Source organism: Bactrocera neohumeralis, chromosome 2 (assembly GCF_024586455.1).
Source record: "Bactrocera neohumeralis isolate Rockhampton chromosome 2, APGP_CSIRO_Bneo_wtdbg2-racon-allhic-juicebox.fasta_v2, whole genome shotgun sequence".
NCBI classification, from domain to species: Eukaryota; Metazoa; Arthropoda; class Insecta; order Diptera; family Tephritidae; genus Bactrocera; species Bactrocera neohumeralis.
Genome location: NC_065919.1, coordinates 21,020,176 through 21,037,165, shown reverse-complemented (window position 1 = coordinate 21,037,165; position 16,990 = coordinate 21,020,176). Strand labels below are relative to the sequence as shown.

At 25.5% G+C, this 16,990-nt stretch overlaps 1 protein-coding gene across 26 annotated transcripts in view; it reads right to left on the bottom strand.

Annotated features, from left to right (window-relative positions):
- LOC126751242 (casein kinase I) overlaps positions 1-16,990 on the bottom strand; it is a 137,367-nt gene that overhangs the window by 12,505 nt on the left and 107,872 nt on the right. For 7 of the 26 annotated variants that reach the window (XM_050461338.1, XM_050461328.1, XM_050461331.1 and 4 more), the window contains 6 exons: positions 15,859-16,127; positions 15,621-15,791; positions 9,523-9,600; positions 7,377-7,457; positions 6,773-6,838; positions 2,363-2,461 (listed from right to left, as the gene is read on the bottom strand). In XM_050461338.1, the coding sequence (XP_050317295.1) occupies positions 2,363-2,461; positions 6,773-6,838; positions 7,377-7,457; positions 9,523-9,600; positions 15,621-15,791; positions 15,859-16,127 (764 nt within the window). Of the gene's footprint in view, positions 1-2,362; positions 2,462-6,772; positions 6,839-7,376; positions 7,458-9,522; positions 9,601-12,204; positions 12,916-15,620; positions 15,792-15,858; positions 16,128-16,990 lie in introns of those variants that run through there. The other 19 variants (XM_050461340.1, XM_050461344.1, XM_050461345.1 and 16 more) reach the window with 7 other exon arrangements.

Here is a 16,990-nt window from a genome sequence, read left to right as displayed (position 1 = left end):
ATATTTCTTCAAAGATGTTGGCGGTGAGAACGTTAACCGTCAATTGCGACCGTTATCGCGCCTTGATAACGGACTATTTAATGCTTGATAATTGAAGCTCATGATCTCGACATTTTGTTTCAACAAGATGGCGCCCACATATCGCATCAATCAATGGATTTATTGAGATAACACTTTGGAGAGCAGATAATTTCAGCTGACCGATTGGCCACCAAGACTGTTAGACTTTTTTCTGTGGGGTATGTATAGACTTAAGTCTATGCGGACAATCCCGCTTTCAGTCAGGCGTATCATTCGTCAGTTACCAGTGAAATGCTCGAAAGAGTCTTCGAAAATTGGACTCAACGGATGTACCATCTGAGACGTAGCAGTCTGAAGTAAGTAATCGACCAGTGTTCAACTTTGGCTAAAAGTGAAAAACTGTGTTCCAACAGAACAACGCCAGACCAGGTTCTTATGCATTCACCATATATTGTGGACCTCGAAACAAGAGATAATGATATTGACGATGAAAAAAAGCTCTAGCGAAGCTTTTTAAAACAGACTATTCAGATTTTTGTCAATAGAGACAAAGCCTTTTATTAGTGACATTGTGAAATTATCCACAAAATGCCAATATTTCGCCTAAATCAGCTAATAATAAATATGCAAATTAAAAATTTCAATGTAATACAAGAATAATGTTATTTTTTGTTTACTTGACCTTACAATTGAAGTCTTGAAAAAAATTTTTTTTAGTAAAGCCATCTAAAATATTGACTGAGAACAAGAAAATAGCGTTCACTTGTGTTGAACGAACGAAAGTAAACCTAAACTAAATATGAAAATGATAATTGTGGTGATTATTGCCTCTCACGATACACTACATCATAATTACATATGTATGTATGTAAAATCTTAAAATTTCAAGCTTCCGCTGACAGATATAACTAATATATAACCATTTTATAATCAAAACTTAAATTTTATTTCAATATCAATGGTTTCTATTGTATCGTTTTTCCTACGCCTGTAAACTTATGAAAAGTGTTATCACGTTATTTTGCATTTTAAGTGACGAAACATCATTTAATGCCTACTTTATGATTTTACTCAGTTAAATACCGAAAAAGTGGATTCCGTGCTTTAGTTTTGTAGCACACTGTATATATCCGTTATTTCCCCAAGATTTTTTTTGTTTTATTTTTTTTTTGCAAACGTTCGCTGAAGTTTCACTTACAATTATATTATATGTACATACAATATTCACAAAAAAAGTACACCACGTCGTATGAGTAACACAAAATGCATAAATCACTTGTATAACTACCCTGGTTTTATGTATAACTTTGACTGCGTATAACTTTCAAAGCAAGGTTTTTATGGAAAAAATCATTAAGATCTTTTTTGTAGCGCGAACAATTTTGTGTTAGAATATAATTATAGATTTACTTGCTAAATGCAAAATATCAGAAAAATCCCATGCTATAAATAAGGGAACGGAAGTATAATTTAGGTGCGGTTTAGGTTAGGTTTTAGGGCAAAAACTGCAACTTTAAGAAGTATTTGCGAAAAAAAATCAACTTGAGAAATAACATACACCCTAATATATGTATGTATGTACATATACATACATACATACATATGTATTTGTATACCGCCTACTAAAATCCAATTTTGCGCAACACCACTGAAAAAATATTGCAAAATTTTAAATTGCCTAGAAATTTGCTAAAAGTTGCATTAGTTAGTCACAACAGCGCAAATGCACACACGCAGCCGCACAACGAACATAAAATAGGATAAGTTAGAGTTTTAGTTACGCATAATGTATGTATGCATGTATGTAAACGAAAATGTGAAGACGACGAGCGCAGAAACTCAATGGGAAGTGGGAGAAAATGTTTTACAACAACTACAAGTATGTGATGGTTTCAAACTAAAACTGACACTTGCAAGGGCTGGAGAGAGGGGGTTATGCATATTTCGTCAATTACATACAGGCAGGCAGGCAATAACATAAACAAAATCAACCAAATACATACATACATACATACATACATACGTGCATACAAATGTACACATACACATATGCATTTATGCAAATGACATGACACCACTCGAGACACACGTGATTTAAGAAATGTTTGTATATTTGTATATGTGCGCGTTTGCCATGTATGTATGTATGTACGTATAAGGTGAGTTTTGTACGTTTATTTAATTAGTTGCAACAAGAGGAGTTAAATACAACAAAAACAAATATAAACTGACATTTTCATTTAGTTTGGAGGTTAACTAGGTTGGATGCATGGCAAATTTGGTTTCTTTGTTGTTGTTGTTGTTTAGTAGTAGTAGTAGAAGAAGAGCAAATCAAACTTACCTGCACGGAGCCATGCCGATCGGCCGGTGTTAGATTGCCGAGTGTGGCGCCTGGTTTTGGCACATCCGGCCACGCAGCAACACCTCCTTTGGCATTTGTCTATAGATTTGACGACATTTTTTGATTTCATTTTTTTTTTTTTTTTTTTGGTTTTTCAATTTCATAAAGCGCAGCCACAACAACAATAGCAACACCAGACACCAAATAGTAGCGGCAGGCAACAAAAACAAGCGCAGCGTCGACACAAGTTTGTATGCGTTGCAAAATATAGGTCAACCAGCCGTGGGCCATAACGCGTAACACGTACACATACACAGTTACGACGCAGTTGCAGTTTGCAGTGGCGTTTACGGAGGTGTTGATGTTGTCGCACGAGCCATTGGTGGACCGGTATGTTGGCGTAGACAGCGCAAATCGAGAGTGCATATGTTGTTGTTGTTGCCGACGTACAACGGGCAGTGCAAACATTAATATTTTTTTCGTTTTTCATTTTTTTGGCGTTGATGATGCGGTAATTTTGGCAAACGAAGATGGGTGGGTATATTTTGGTTGTTGTTGTTGTGGTTGATGATTATTTCAATTGGCATTGGTTTTAGTAGTTGTTGGTCGATTGATTTTGGTTGAGCGTGCGGCAAAATATGTTGCAATTAGGTAAGATTTAATTTCGATTTTGTTTTTAGTTTGCGTTTTTTAGTAGCAAAAATTGTTTACAAAAACAAAAAATATACAAATTCGGTTTAGTTTCAGTAATTTTAAAATATTTAATTTTTTTTTTGGAAAATGTTTGCAATTTCTACAGCTTAAAGGCAAATTTATACACGTGAAAATAGCGAATACGATATTTTGTCTACTTTTCGCTCAGAGGATATCATGACTACAGGTGAATATTTAAAAGAATGTGCATGTGTGTGTGTGCTGTATGTATACATGTACAAATGCACCTTTATTATATATATATGTGTGTGTGTGTGAGAATGACTGAACTACTACTACAACTACAAATGTGTGTGTGAAATGGCATTGCCAAGTAAAGGAAGTGGCTAGAAATTGAATGGCAAATGGAGAGGAAATAACGGCATAACGGAAATGTTGAACTATAGCGCGTCGATTGCGAATGAACATAGAAATTTGTTGCAACGACGACAGGAAAGCTGTAGAAGAGCTTTCAGCTGCTAACTATTGACAAATTGGTGTGTAACGGTAACTTAAATAACAACCAAATTGGCAAGTCAGGAGGGTATGTGTGTGTATGTGTGTAAGTGTAAATGTGTAGCACGTTAACCGTCGTTCTATGCTGTCAGTCTTGTGTGCAGTCGAAAATATCGAAAATGTTGTTTGTGTGGATGTATGTATGTTTGGCAAAGTGGAGAATTGACCTAGTCACTGACAAAAGATGCAATTTTGCAGCAAAATGTCATTTAACGAATAGTCCGTTAGTGAAAATCCATTATGTTGTCGTTATTGTTGTATTTATTTTAGTTGAAAGTCTGAAATTTGTCGACAATGTCAAGCTGTGACTTTTGACACGAGAAATATATTTACAGTTGCAACATACATATGTATGTATATGCTGACACACATAGATACAGTTATGTATAAAGAATAAGCACATGTACTATAATGCGTTTTTTCTTACACTTGAGCTAGTCACATAAAACGAATAGCGGTAGGAATCTATAGAAAGAATGATGTATATATATTGCTTTGGCGTAGATCAAAAAAAGCTTTCATATCTTCTCTGGAAGTGTATAAAGATAACCCAAGTGTATGCTATAAAATTCGGTGTACTTAAATGAGGCTTTAGCTAATTTTATTTTATATATTTTTTATTTTTATTTATATTATATTATTATTTTTTATTTAATTATTTTACTTTTTTGAATTCATTTTATTATTCATTAATTTTTTCTTATTTCGTTTCATTTTACTTTACTTATTGTTTTTTATGTTGTATTATATTATTTTTTATTTATTTTATTTTACTTTATTTTATATATTTATTTATTTGTTGTCAGCATTTTTTTAAATCCATGTTAAGATTATTTTATTTTATTTTTGTTGTTATTTTTTATCTTATTTAATTTCATTTTATTTAATTTTCATTTATTTTATTTTTTATCTAATTTTTAGTTTTCGTAACCATTTTATTTCATATTTTTTTATTAATTTTATTTGATATTTTTTTATTTATTTACTTTTATCATTTTTTTTTAAATCCGCGTTAAGATTATTTTATTTTATTTATTTTATTTTATTTATTTATTTTTTTTATTTTATTTTTATTTTATTTTTTTTATTTTATTTTATTTTTTTTATTTTATTTTTTTTTTTTTTTTTTTTTTTTTTTATTTTTTTATTTTTTTATTTTTTTTTTAAATTTTTTTTTTTATTTTTTATTTTATTTTTATATTTTATATTTTTAATTTTTTTTATTTCATTTGTTTTTCAAATATTTTTTTAATCATTTATCTTTATATTTTTTATTCATTTTATTTTTATCATTTTTTTAATCTATGTTAAGATTATATTATTTTATATACATATACATATGTATACATGTACATATGTATATGTATATATTTTAATTTATTTGAGAATTTTGCCTTATTTCATTTAAATTTTATATATTTTTTCTTATACTCGAAAATACTATTTTTGATTATTATGAAACAAAATACATAATTTAAATTATTTAATGCTTGTTATTGATATTCGTTTTGGTACTAGTCTTAAACCGTCGATTTTGGGACAATTTCCTGGTATCGAATATTTTTTCTGCCTTTTGTAGAGAGAATTTATTCTTTTTGGTGAGATTTCGGTTATTTATAACCGGAAATTGTGGACTCTCAACTTGGCAGTAGTTCCCAAAAACGTTCATGAATTACAACAACAACATACGATTATCTCAGAACTAAATTAATGTGTATCCGAATTTTATTTTTTCTACTATTTTTTAAAGTTTTAATAAAATTATTATTTTTTTATTTCGAAAAAATCTTCTCCCATACACATTTTTTTAAATTATTTTGTAGTTAAAAATTAATTTTTTCAAAATTGAAACAATATTTCATATTAAATCATTAAAAAAAAAATTTCGAAAAAATTTAATTCGAACTGGATGAAAAGAAATTTTATTTTTTAGAAAATTTTTACAAATTTTTTCGAGAAATATATTTTTGCAACAAATTGATTTTTTTATTAATTTATTTAATTTTTAATTTAAAATTTAAATTGTGTTTTTTTATTTATTTATTTAATTTTTAATTTAAAATTTTAATTGTGTTTCTAAAATTTTAAAAATTTCCTAAAAACTGTACTATTTATTTATTATTAAAAAAAAATGGAAAAAACTAAAAAAAAATTTATAACAAACAAATATAACAAGTTTAAAGAAATTTTTTAAAAAATATATTTTGTTTTTTGGAAAATTTTTTCAAATTCAAAATTACTTTTTTTCTACAAATTGAATTTTTTATTTATTTATTTTATTTTTTTTTTGTTTTTATTTTTAAAATTCGATTTTTATTATTTTTTGAAAAAAATTTAAAATTTTGTCGAGAATTATTTTTTTACTACAAATTTAATTTTTAGAGTTGTTTTCTTGAAAAGTATGCCTTTTCTTTTCCAACGTCCGTCAAAATCTCAATATTATCAATGAATTTCAAGCCACTTTATAAAATAGCCAAAAATTACAAAAACTTTGCAATATATAATTTACTATATGTATGTTTGCTGTTAAAATTAATGCTTACTGTACTTTCCTAAATTTCCTTCGTCAAAATGGCTTTAAAACTGGGTTATATAGCTTAGAGAAGAGCTACGATTTACTAGCTTTAAAAAGCGTTCAATTCAATAAGCCAATAAATGATGTGCCAGGCATATTTACATTTTCTCACATACTTTTAGGCGCACACAAATATTTTTTTCCCATTAAAAATATTAGCAACAACCAATTTTCCAACCAACGACCTTTATTAGGTGGAATTAGTGCTTACCCAAGGCTGCGTTAGTAAGTTTAGCATGACATTAAATTGTATTATTATAATTTTTATATTACTAAAAGTAAATAGAAAAGGCACTAGCGGCTTTATAATGTTATAAAATATATAGATATACAAATATATAATATTATTTTGGTATATAAAAATCGTACGCTTCTACTGCTATATTTCAATGCAATTTAAAACTAGGCAAATATACTTTAAAAATTCAATTAATAGGCAGCAAGCAGCAGTTACTAAAATTTATATATTTTAGCGTGACTCTAAGAAAATTTCTCAGTCATAATATTATGATAAAAAATTTCTTTCGAAAATGTCCCTCACATAAAGCGGAGTGGAAGACGATAGCTTAAGTTCACCATTGTTGTACTATGGACTAGCCAAACTACCACACACATACAGTTCTAACCTCGAGTATCAAATATTCCTCATCACCATCATCATCGTCTTCCTCATAATCAAAATATGAAATATCCTAAAGTTTAACAAAAATCCGATTGGATGGCAAAAGTGAAAGCGACGCCGTTGGTTAGTAGAAGTTTTCAAGTGATTTTTTTATTTTTTGTGCGTTTTTTTTTTTGTGTTTCAGTAAAGCGGAGAGAGGAGAGTTTGTATAAAAAGAGCGCAAATCGAAGGTCGCCAGTGTACAGTGCGAAAAAATAATAAAAAAACATTTTTTAGACAATTTTTTTTTTCTTAAAACAAAATATATACATATGTATATATATATAAAAATTAAAAAGTAGTTTCTTTAAAATATACGCTAAAACAAATTTACCGTAAATAAATGGTATAATAGGTATAAGAGTATAAGTTTGAGTATAAGAGAATTGAATGGGTTTAGTAGTATACGATATGAGAGTGAACGCACGATGTATACATAAATTATGATATATTTTCTATTAAGAACTACTATTTTCTTTTATCCATTTTTAATTTTAGTTAAGCAAAATTACGTGTTAATCAGAAGTGTGGAAATTTGTGTATAAAACTACAAAAACAATTGCGCTTACCTTAGCCGTTACATTATGACGATCTTTATTTGGTGAAATGATGACTTCATGGCCAGTTTGCAGAGATCCGACGGGCGTTGACTAAATACAGTTCGTTAAAATGCGACATACACACACAGATAGAGAGACAGTTTTTGTTTTTCAATTTTGCAGGCAGTAAATGCAAATTTTTTACACATTCATTTCATTTATTTTTTGGTTTACGTTGCATTTGTTTAGATTGTGGCCAATTTTCAAAGGTACAGGTGCATTTTAGTTGATTGTTGTTGTTGGTGATGTTGGTGTTTTTTTTTTTGGTTTTTGTAGTAAACACAATTACAATACACGCACAACATACGCAGTTTTTGCATTTTTTTTGATGTTTTTTAAATTTAATTTTGTTGCATTGGTGTTGTTGGGTTAGTAGTTGGTGATGGTAGTTCGATGAGTTTGCAGCATAACACACGATTTATTTTTTGTTTTATGATATGTATGGAATAAAAAAATGCAAGAAACAAATATTAGTTAGTTTCAATTTGGAAATTGCAATTTTGGAAAAATACTACAATATACCATACAAACTATATATATGTAGATAGCACACAAGTATTCATACATGTACCACAGACGCATAAGCAAATACATATTTATGCACATAAAAATAGCATATAAGAACTAGCGATAACTACTAAATACAAATGCAAGGGTTGAAGTAATCGTAGTTATCATAAAAATTGTTCGCAAGTGTGGTTCACGGCCCCAAATTTTACGTATTACTGTTTTCAGACAATATTGCAGCTTTTGTACGCTTTTTGTTAGGAATTAATTAAATTACTATTTAAAAGTATGTACATACATACATATGTATAGATATTTTTTAATATACATATGTACATATACTAATTACACTCGTGGCCACGCAAACCTTACCACTCTTAAAATTTTTTTTCGGACTTCATCGTTCGTTCGAGATTTTCTTCAGTCTTGTTTTTTTATGTTTTTAGTAAACATAAGTATACTGAATTGTATTATCTAATTTTAATTATAGTTTTTAATGTATTGCGTTTAATGAGTAAAACACAAATTAGCTTTTCTGTGTTTATACAAAAGCGGCCGATTTTATTGTTTTTAAAGTGATACACCTACTAAACTTCGTGTTTCAATAAAAAAAAAAAAAATAAAATAAAATATTAATTTCAAATATAGTGTAAATGAAATTAAATTAAAAAAATAAAAAATATAATTTTTTCATCGCATGTCAATCTCTTACATTTCGAACTCATTTTGTAAAGCTCACTATCTTTTAATTGATTTATCTATAGCTGAATGTGTTTTTTTTTTTTAATTTTTAATATTTTTGATTAAAAACATGTCATTAACTTATTTCTAAATAAAAAATTTCTATAATACAAAAAGTACGTCTATAAAATGTAGTCAAATATGCAACATACTTGAAAATTTTGAGTGATAAGATTGGCGTGACCGCGAGTGTAAATAAATTAATATAAAATATATATAAATATATATATAATATAAAATATATATAAATATAAAATAGCACAAACAAGAATATAAAAAAATATAAACTATGTAAAAAAAGAGAAAATATTAAAATGTTTTTGTTTTCATTCAATATTATTCAAAAAATAACTACATAACCTCAATTAATCAGAAAACTTTGTTGAAATAAATTTTTAACACAAAAAATAGTAAAAAAGTAAAAGTGAAATAAAAAAATAAATTGATTTTAAATAAAAACCTATTTTTTAAACAATTTTTTTGTTATTTTTCACTCAATATTATTAAAAAGAATTAACCTCAATTGATCAGAAAGATTTCTTAAAATCAATTTTAACACAAAAAAATATAACTAAAAAAATAAAAAGTGAAATAAAAAAAAATAAATAACTAAAAAAATAAAAAGTAAAACAAAAATTAAAAAAAATCATGGTCACATATACATATATTCTAAAAAGTTCTTAGCATATTATAGTGTCTAATCGGCGCGTTCGTGCTCAAAAGATGTTCTTTTGTGTCTTCGTGTATTGGCTTTAACTACTTATGTGTGATTAATTTCGCTGCCTCAGCGTCGTTTAGCGATAAACAAAGTATTATCACAAAAACTTGTTTAGAACAAACATAAAGAACATAATAACAAACATAATACCTTGTCTGATTTATTTTTGGCTAAATGTGACGGTGGCGCATTCTTGATAACCTTCATTTGTTCAAGTTGCTCCTTAGTCTTTGAGGGGGTTTAGTGATATTGTAGTTGTAATAAAAATTAAAATTACAAAATATTTTGGTGATCATGCAAAAACTTAAAATTAGTTTCAGCTAATCGAATGCACAAATGTTGTGAATATGTTAAAAAGAAGCAAAGTCATAATCAAAGAAGAGTATTATATAAGTAACTTTTTATACTACATAATATGTATGTATGTCTATTACAATAATTATAACAAATGCTATCTCAAATATCACGATATTTTATTAAGAATTGATAAAAAATAAAATATCGTGATTTTTATGTGGAGATTTTGAGGTATAAAATAGAATTATAAAATCCATATTGTCAATATTTAATGTGAGGAACACACATTCTATTAACTTAGTGTTGTGTTTTAATTTTTTCAAACTACAAGAGGATTTTTTTAATATAATTTATAACCAACTCAAAATTTCCGCTTACGGCACCAGCATTCTAAAACTCGTTTTGATATAATGAGTATGTGCAGAAGTTCAAATTATAAGTATATTTGGGCAAAGGAAACCTTACAAATGTCAAAAAAAGATTTTTGTTAAATAACCATAATTTTTATTTTAATAAATAATTTATAGATTTTTAAATTTATAAAAATTTTACTATATATTTTAGAACCATAGAATACAAATAAATAATATCTTAGATAAAAATTTGTGCACATATTTTAAAAATTACAAAAAATAAAATTAAAAAAAATTAAGGATAATAAGAAAATAAAAAAATTAAAAAATAAAAAAATTAAAAAATAAAAAAATTAAAAAAAATAGAAATTAAAAAAAAATTATAGAAAAACAAAAAATAATAAAAAGAAAAAAAAAAATAAAAAAAAATTAAAGAAAATTTTTAAATTTTAATTTTTTTAATTAAAAAACTAAGAAATAAATTAAAAAAGAAAATCATATAATTAAAAAACTACTTTAATAATTGAAAAAAAAAATTGTAAATTTTAAAAATTAAAAAAAAAATAAATTACATTAGAAATTAAAAAAAAATATTTTCTAATTTTACCAATTTTTTAACATCGAACGAAAAAACATATAAAATTTCATAAAAAATACATAAGAAATAAAAAAAATACAAATATTATAAAAATTAAAAAAAAGTATAATATATCTTGAAATTATTTTGGAAATTTAACAAAAAAATGAATGGACATATTTAAACAAAAATATGCAGATATTTCAAAAATTTTAGAAATCAAACAAGCAAAAGTTTTAAAAATTAAAAAAAAATATTTGCAATTATTTTAAAAATTAAGAAAAAATTAGAAGCAATCCAAAAACTGCAAAAAACAAATATTTTAATCATCAAATATAATCTGCAACGAAAAAAATTAATTCAAACATTTTAAAAATAAAAAAAAATTTCATATATTTCAAACAACACAAAATTTATTATTTTAAATATTTTAATAATTAAAAACAAAAGCAGTTACAAAAATGTTAGAAAAAAATGGCAAAAAGTTTAATAATTATAAAAAAACATTGCAATTATTTTAAAAATTAGAAAAAATTGGAAGTAGTTCAAAAACTACAAAAAACAAATATGTTAAAAAAGAAAAACAAGTATTTTCAATATAATAACTAAAAAAAATTAAAAAATAAGCTCTTAATTATCAAATTTTATAATTATACGATAAAAAATTTACAACGAAAAAAAAATTAATGCAAATATTTGAAAAGAAATATACATATACATATTTATATTTCAGACTTTCAAAAATTACAAAATTTATTTTTCTGTAATATTTTAATAATTAAAATAAGAAAGATTACTAAAACTTTAAAAATTTAAACTTAAAATTTAAAAAAAAACAAAACAAATAATGGTAAAAATTTTAAAAATTATAAAGCAAAAGATTTCCAAAATTTTAAAAAGAAAATTGCAAATATTTTAAAATTAAAAAAAAAATTGCAAAAAAAAATTTACAAAAATATTTTATTTAAAAAAAGAAGATTAAAGAATCTTAATTATAATTAATTATATGATAAAAAATCTAAAACGACTTATAAATTCCAAATATTATATATTATTTTAAAGATAATATTTAAAAAAAAAATATTTTATTTAAAAAAAATTAAGGAATCTTAATTATAAAATATAATTATATGATAGAAAAATCTGCAACGACTCATGGATTCAAAATTCCATATATTATTTTAAAGAGAATATATTCGTACGGTACTAAAAATAATAAATAAAAAAACAAAAAAAAAGTTCATTTTATCAGTCCATTTTAAACAATAAAAAGACCTTATAAAATCAAAGAAAAAAATTATTACTATAATTTCTGCATACATTCACATGAATGTTTGGCATTTGTATTTGTATAAAAATGTAAAACACAACCACTTACTAATAAATATAGCGCACTTTTCATGTTTTCAGTTCAAAATAGATGCATTTTTATTTTTTCATTAATGGGAAAAAATAAAAAAAAACAATGTTGAACTTCAAATAAGCGCATTGAAGTTATTTTTCGCTCTAGGTTTCATGTTTTAGCGTTTATCATTTTAATAAGTCTATGGTAGTATTTAATTTAAGTTATATTTTTTAGTTTTTTGTACGGTAAATTAAAAATTTAATAATGTAAAGTGAATAATTCTATACAAATAGATATTTAAATTGTTGTTAGAAAGTAATTATTACATTAAGTTTGCTAAGGAATAAATTTTTTATAATTTTATGTTGCAATGACTTATTCGGAAGTGGAAATAGAGGGGGCCACGTACATCAGCAGATGTTTGTTGTTTGCACTGAACGAACGAAATATGCTTGCTTTAGGCTTGAGTGCTTCTTTTAATGTTTTTTGTTTTTATTTGCTTGAGTTGCTTATTAAATTACAGTTTTTTGCTTTTCGCGCACGTTTGCTCATTTCGCTTTATTTTTTTTTATTATTTTTTTCATTGATTGGTTGCCGCGACAATCGATAATTGTATGCAACTGTGGTAGTGCCAACAAACAGCGCACATATACATTCATACATTATCATGACTAGGTCAGCAGGAAGGAAATACTATTAGTTGTTGTAGTAGCGGTAGTTTCATTTTCAATTGACACAAATTGTACGGGTTTCGCCTATCGGTTAGAAATTCAATTGGATTGCATCCGCCATTATATTTCAACTGCTTGATTTCTTCACGACAATTTTGTATGGCAATTGATTGCAGCGTGTTGTTGTTGTTGCAACAGTTTCAGTTCGATTGTTTACTTGCTATGCGCTTTATATTTAAAAAGAATTGTTTAGTAAAGACTGCGTTAAAATTTATCGATCAACTTTTTTGTACTTGAACCCTTTTCCGAAAAGTTTTGTAAGAATGTTTTCATTTTTTTTTTTTTTTGGATTTGTGATATATTTCAAAGGGATTTGATTGTGAATGAGTTTTGAAAAATAGAAAATGCCATTAGTTCAGTGCAAAGTTAAACGAATTGTAGTAAATGGTACATTCGTGTGCAAAAAAAATAAAGCATTGCCTAAAATTAAACTACCAAAAGTCATACAAGAAAATTGAAAAAAATATTAAAAAAAAATGTTTCAAGTGTTAAAACAAAAAACTTGCTATAAGTTGTTCACGCATGCGCAAAAGTTTAGTTATGTCGCTCATGTGCATATATAGTTGTTTGTGTGTTTCGCTTTGATTATGAGACACATCTTATTACTTATACCCCCCGCATGTTTAATAAACATATACATATGTATATGTGTGACACTGCGCACCGATATGCGTTTAACTAATACAATTACATGTATGTAAGTATAGTATTAGCGTATCTTTTGTTTCACAAATTGTTTTTGATTTTTCAAACGCCCGCTGATTTTTCAGTTTTTGCGCTAAACGAAAGGATACAATGTAAAACAACACTTTATTTGCAGTTTAAACCGTGACTAAATCATATTTCCTTTCCAAAAATGTATACACTATGATATTTTTTGATACTTTGCAGTAAGCAAGTAAAAATCTACCACTTTGAAAAAGTGATGTTCTAATACAAAATTTTTCGCTCTATAAAAGATTATTAAGAAAAATTATTTAAAAAAAAAAGTATTATAAAAAAAATATTTAAAAAAAATATATAAAAAAAAAATATTAAAAAAAAATATTAAAAAAAAAATACATTGGAAAAAAATTATTTAAAAAAAAAATTTTAATAAATTTATAAAAAAATATTTGTAATATTAATTTTTTTTAATAATTTTAATAAAGGTAGATTTATAAAATTTACAAACAAAAATTGTTTAAAAATTGTAACAAAAAAATTATTAAAAAAAATTTATATTATAAAATTATTTTAAAAAAATTGTAACAAAGCAAATTATTATATAAAATTTTATGTTATGTATATTTTTTTATACATTTTTTAACAATTTTTTTGAATAATTTTTTTTTATAAATTTGTATTGTAAATTTTCTTTTTAATTTATTTTTTTAGTAAAATTTTTTTCAATATTTTTTTATAATTTTTTTTAAATAATTTTTTATAGTCTTTATAAAAGTTATAAAAAAAAAATTGTAACAAAACAAATTATTAACTAAAATTTTATATTATAAATATTTTTTTATAAATTTTTTAATACTTTTTTTTGTAACAATTTTTTTTAAATTTATTTTATAAATTTTTTAAAATAAGTTTTTATATATACATATATGTATGTATGTAGTGTTTATAAAATTTATAAAAAAAAATTGTTATAAAACAAATTATTAAATAAAATTGTATATTACAAATTTAAAAAAATTTTTTTTTTTAATATTTTTTTTGTAAATTAAATTAAAATTAAAAAGTTATAAATATAATTTTTTTTTTTGATAACTTCTTTTTAATATTTTCTTAAAATAAATATTTTTATACAATTTTTTTAAATTTTAAAGTTTAAATAAAAATGTAATGAAAAAAGTTATTTTGTTATTTATGTTAAATGCAGTTAAAGTTATCCGTCAAATGCATACATATGTATGTATGTATACTGAGTATTTAGACAAGTGATTTATGCATTCCTTGTTGCTCATGCGACATGGTGTACTCGATGAATACAGTACATTTGATGCATAACTTTAACTGCAAATAACTTTTATAGAAATGCTTTTATGAAAGAAATTATTATGACCTTTTTTATAGAGAGGAAAATTTTGCATTGGAATATCACTATTTTGAAGTTGTAGGTTTATTTATTGCAAAATACCAAAAAATACCACGCAAAATATATGGGAAAAGTAGGGACATTTACAGACTGGTGCAGAAAATGAAAAGAAAAATGAAATTTAATAAAAAAAATTGTGTATTTTGGACATATGTATGTATAAATGTAAGTTTGCATTAAATTTCGCGTAAGAAAAAAATTTTTTGTACAAGATAAAAATTAAAAAACCCAGAAAATTGGTTGTTGGTTTTTTTGAAATAAATTTTGAGGTTATGTGAAGAAAATCGATATACGAAAGTTACATATCTTTTCATTTCCTACAACTTTTTTCTATAGAGTTCAAAAAAATTGGTTATTTGAATTTTTCACATAAATTTTGAGGATGTGTGAAAAAGGCGATATACACAAGTAAAGATCTTTTAATTTCTTACAAAAAAATTTTCTATATAGTTCGTAGTTTTGCCGGAAATCGAGATAAACAGTTTTTAACACTTAAAAGTTCAACCGCGCCTCACTCCTTTCTCTTCTCGAACTCATTTCCACACGTAAATTAACTTTCCTTAAGATTTGTTATTTTATCATACCTTTCCGATGAATTTCAGCCTGCTATGATTTTTTTGTTTTCAAAAATTGTCCACCCTAATCTATTAGGCAGTTTAAAGCTTAACGTTTTTAGGCTTAAATTGAAAATCAAGCTCTTTCTCACATTGCATCCTTATTTTTAGCGCAAAAACTGAAACTTAAGCAGGCGTTCGCAAACAAAATAATTAACTTGCGACCAAACGGACACCCTAATGTATATATATGTATGTTATGCATAGATAAATTGTAAATTGTATAAGAATGAAATTGTATATACCATTGTCTTCCCTGTCCAGTCGAATTCTCCATCATCCACATAGCCTTTACGATCGAATAAGTCTTGAAACAGTCTTCGCAGAAACTCATAATCGGGCGTTTCAAAAAAATCTAATCGCCGCACATAACGTAAATATGTAGCAAATTCTTCGGGGTGTCCATCGCAAAGCACCTGTAAACACAAAAAATTAATAAAAAGTTTCATTTATTGAATTTTGAGTTAATTGAATTTAGTTCACCTCAATGGGTGTTGCACGTTTTGTATCACCAATTTTTTGATATCGTTCTTTAAGTGTATCAGCCTTAAGGCCTTGCCACGGCAGTGAACCTCTTAAGAAATACATGAACATGTGTCCTAATGCTTCTAAATCATCGCGCCTTGATTGCTCTCTGCCCATATGTGTATTTATTGACATATAACGTGCGGTGCCGGTGAGAGATTTATGCTCCCGATATGGTATATGCCTATTTGTATCTAAATCAATGTATTCTTTGGCCAAACCGAAATCTGTGGAAAAACAAATTATATAAAATTAATTTCTTTTTAATAAATTGAAAATATTTTAGTGAATATATGTACATATGTATATATGTATATGTATATATGTATGTGAGCCCTTAAGCTAAGTAATTTAAATCAACTCCCAGTGCAAATTTGCAATTGAAGAGAAAATACATTTTCATAAGGGCAAATGCTCTAAATATCTGACATATGTATGTATATGTATATATATATATATATATATATACATATATATATATATATACACATATATGTATATGTGTATGTGTGCCTTTCAAAATTTTCTATATCTTATATATACATATATTTTTGCTAAAATCACAATTATTTAGTAACTAAATTAGTCAGAAAGCTAAAACTTGCAAATTTAATTTAAAAAATCTGCCTAGCTACCCATACACAATTACTCTTATTTACACATACAAGCCGTGTATACACATCAAAGTTTAATTTTAAACATTGCATGCCTTTAGGCGCCCAACGCAAACTGCCGACTGCTGTACCTTACAGTTTTACAAGCATAATAGACTTACATTAAATTTACAACATACATAGATGTACTCGTAAATCAAGAAGTAACTTCTAAACCAAAGGTATCATAAAGTAGTTGCCTACATTTAGGCGTATTCATAATTTTTGCTTCGCCTATGGCCATATGCGCATACATTATGTATTTTCTTGCGAATTTGCCGAAAAATGTAGTCAAATTCAACAAAAAGTTAATAGGTGACTCCAAAAGTGTGCAACATTTGTGTCGTGGCAAACTGTTTTTAAGAGTTTTTAGTTAAACCGTAAATAATTTGAACATTTTTAAATGAAATTTAAGCTAAATAATAATTTTGTCGATA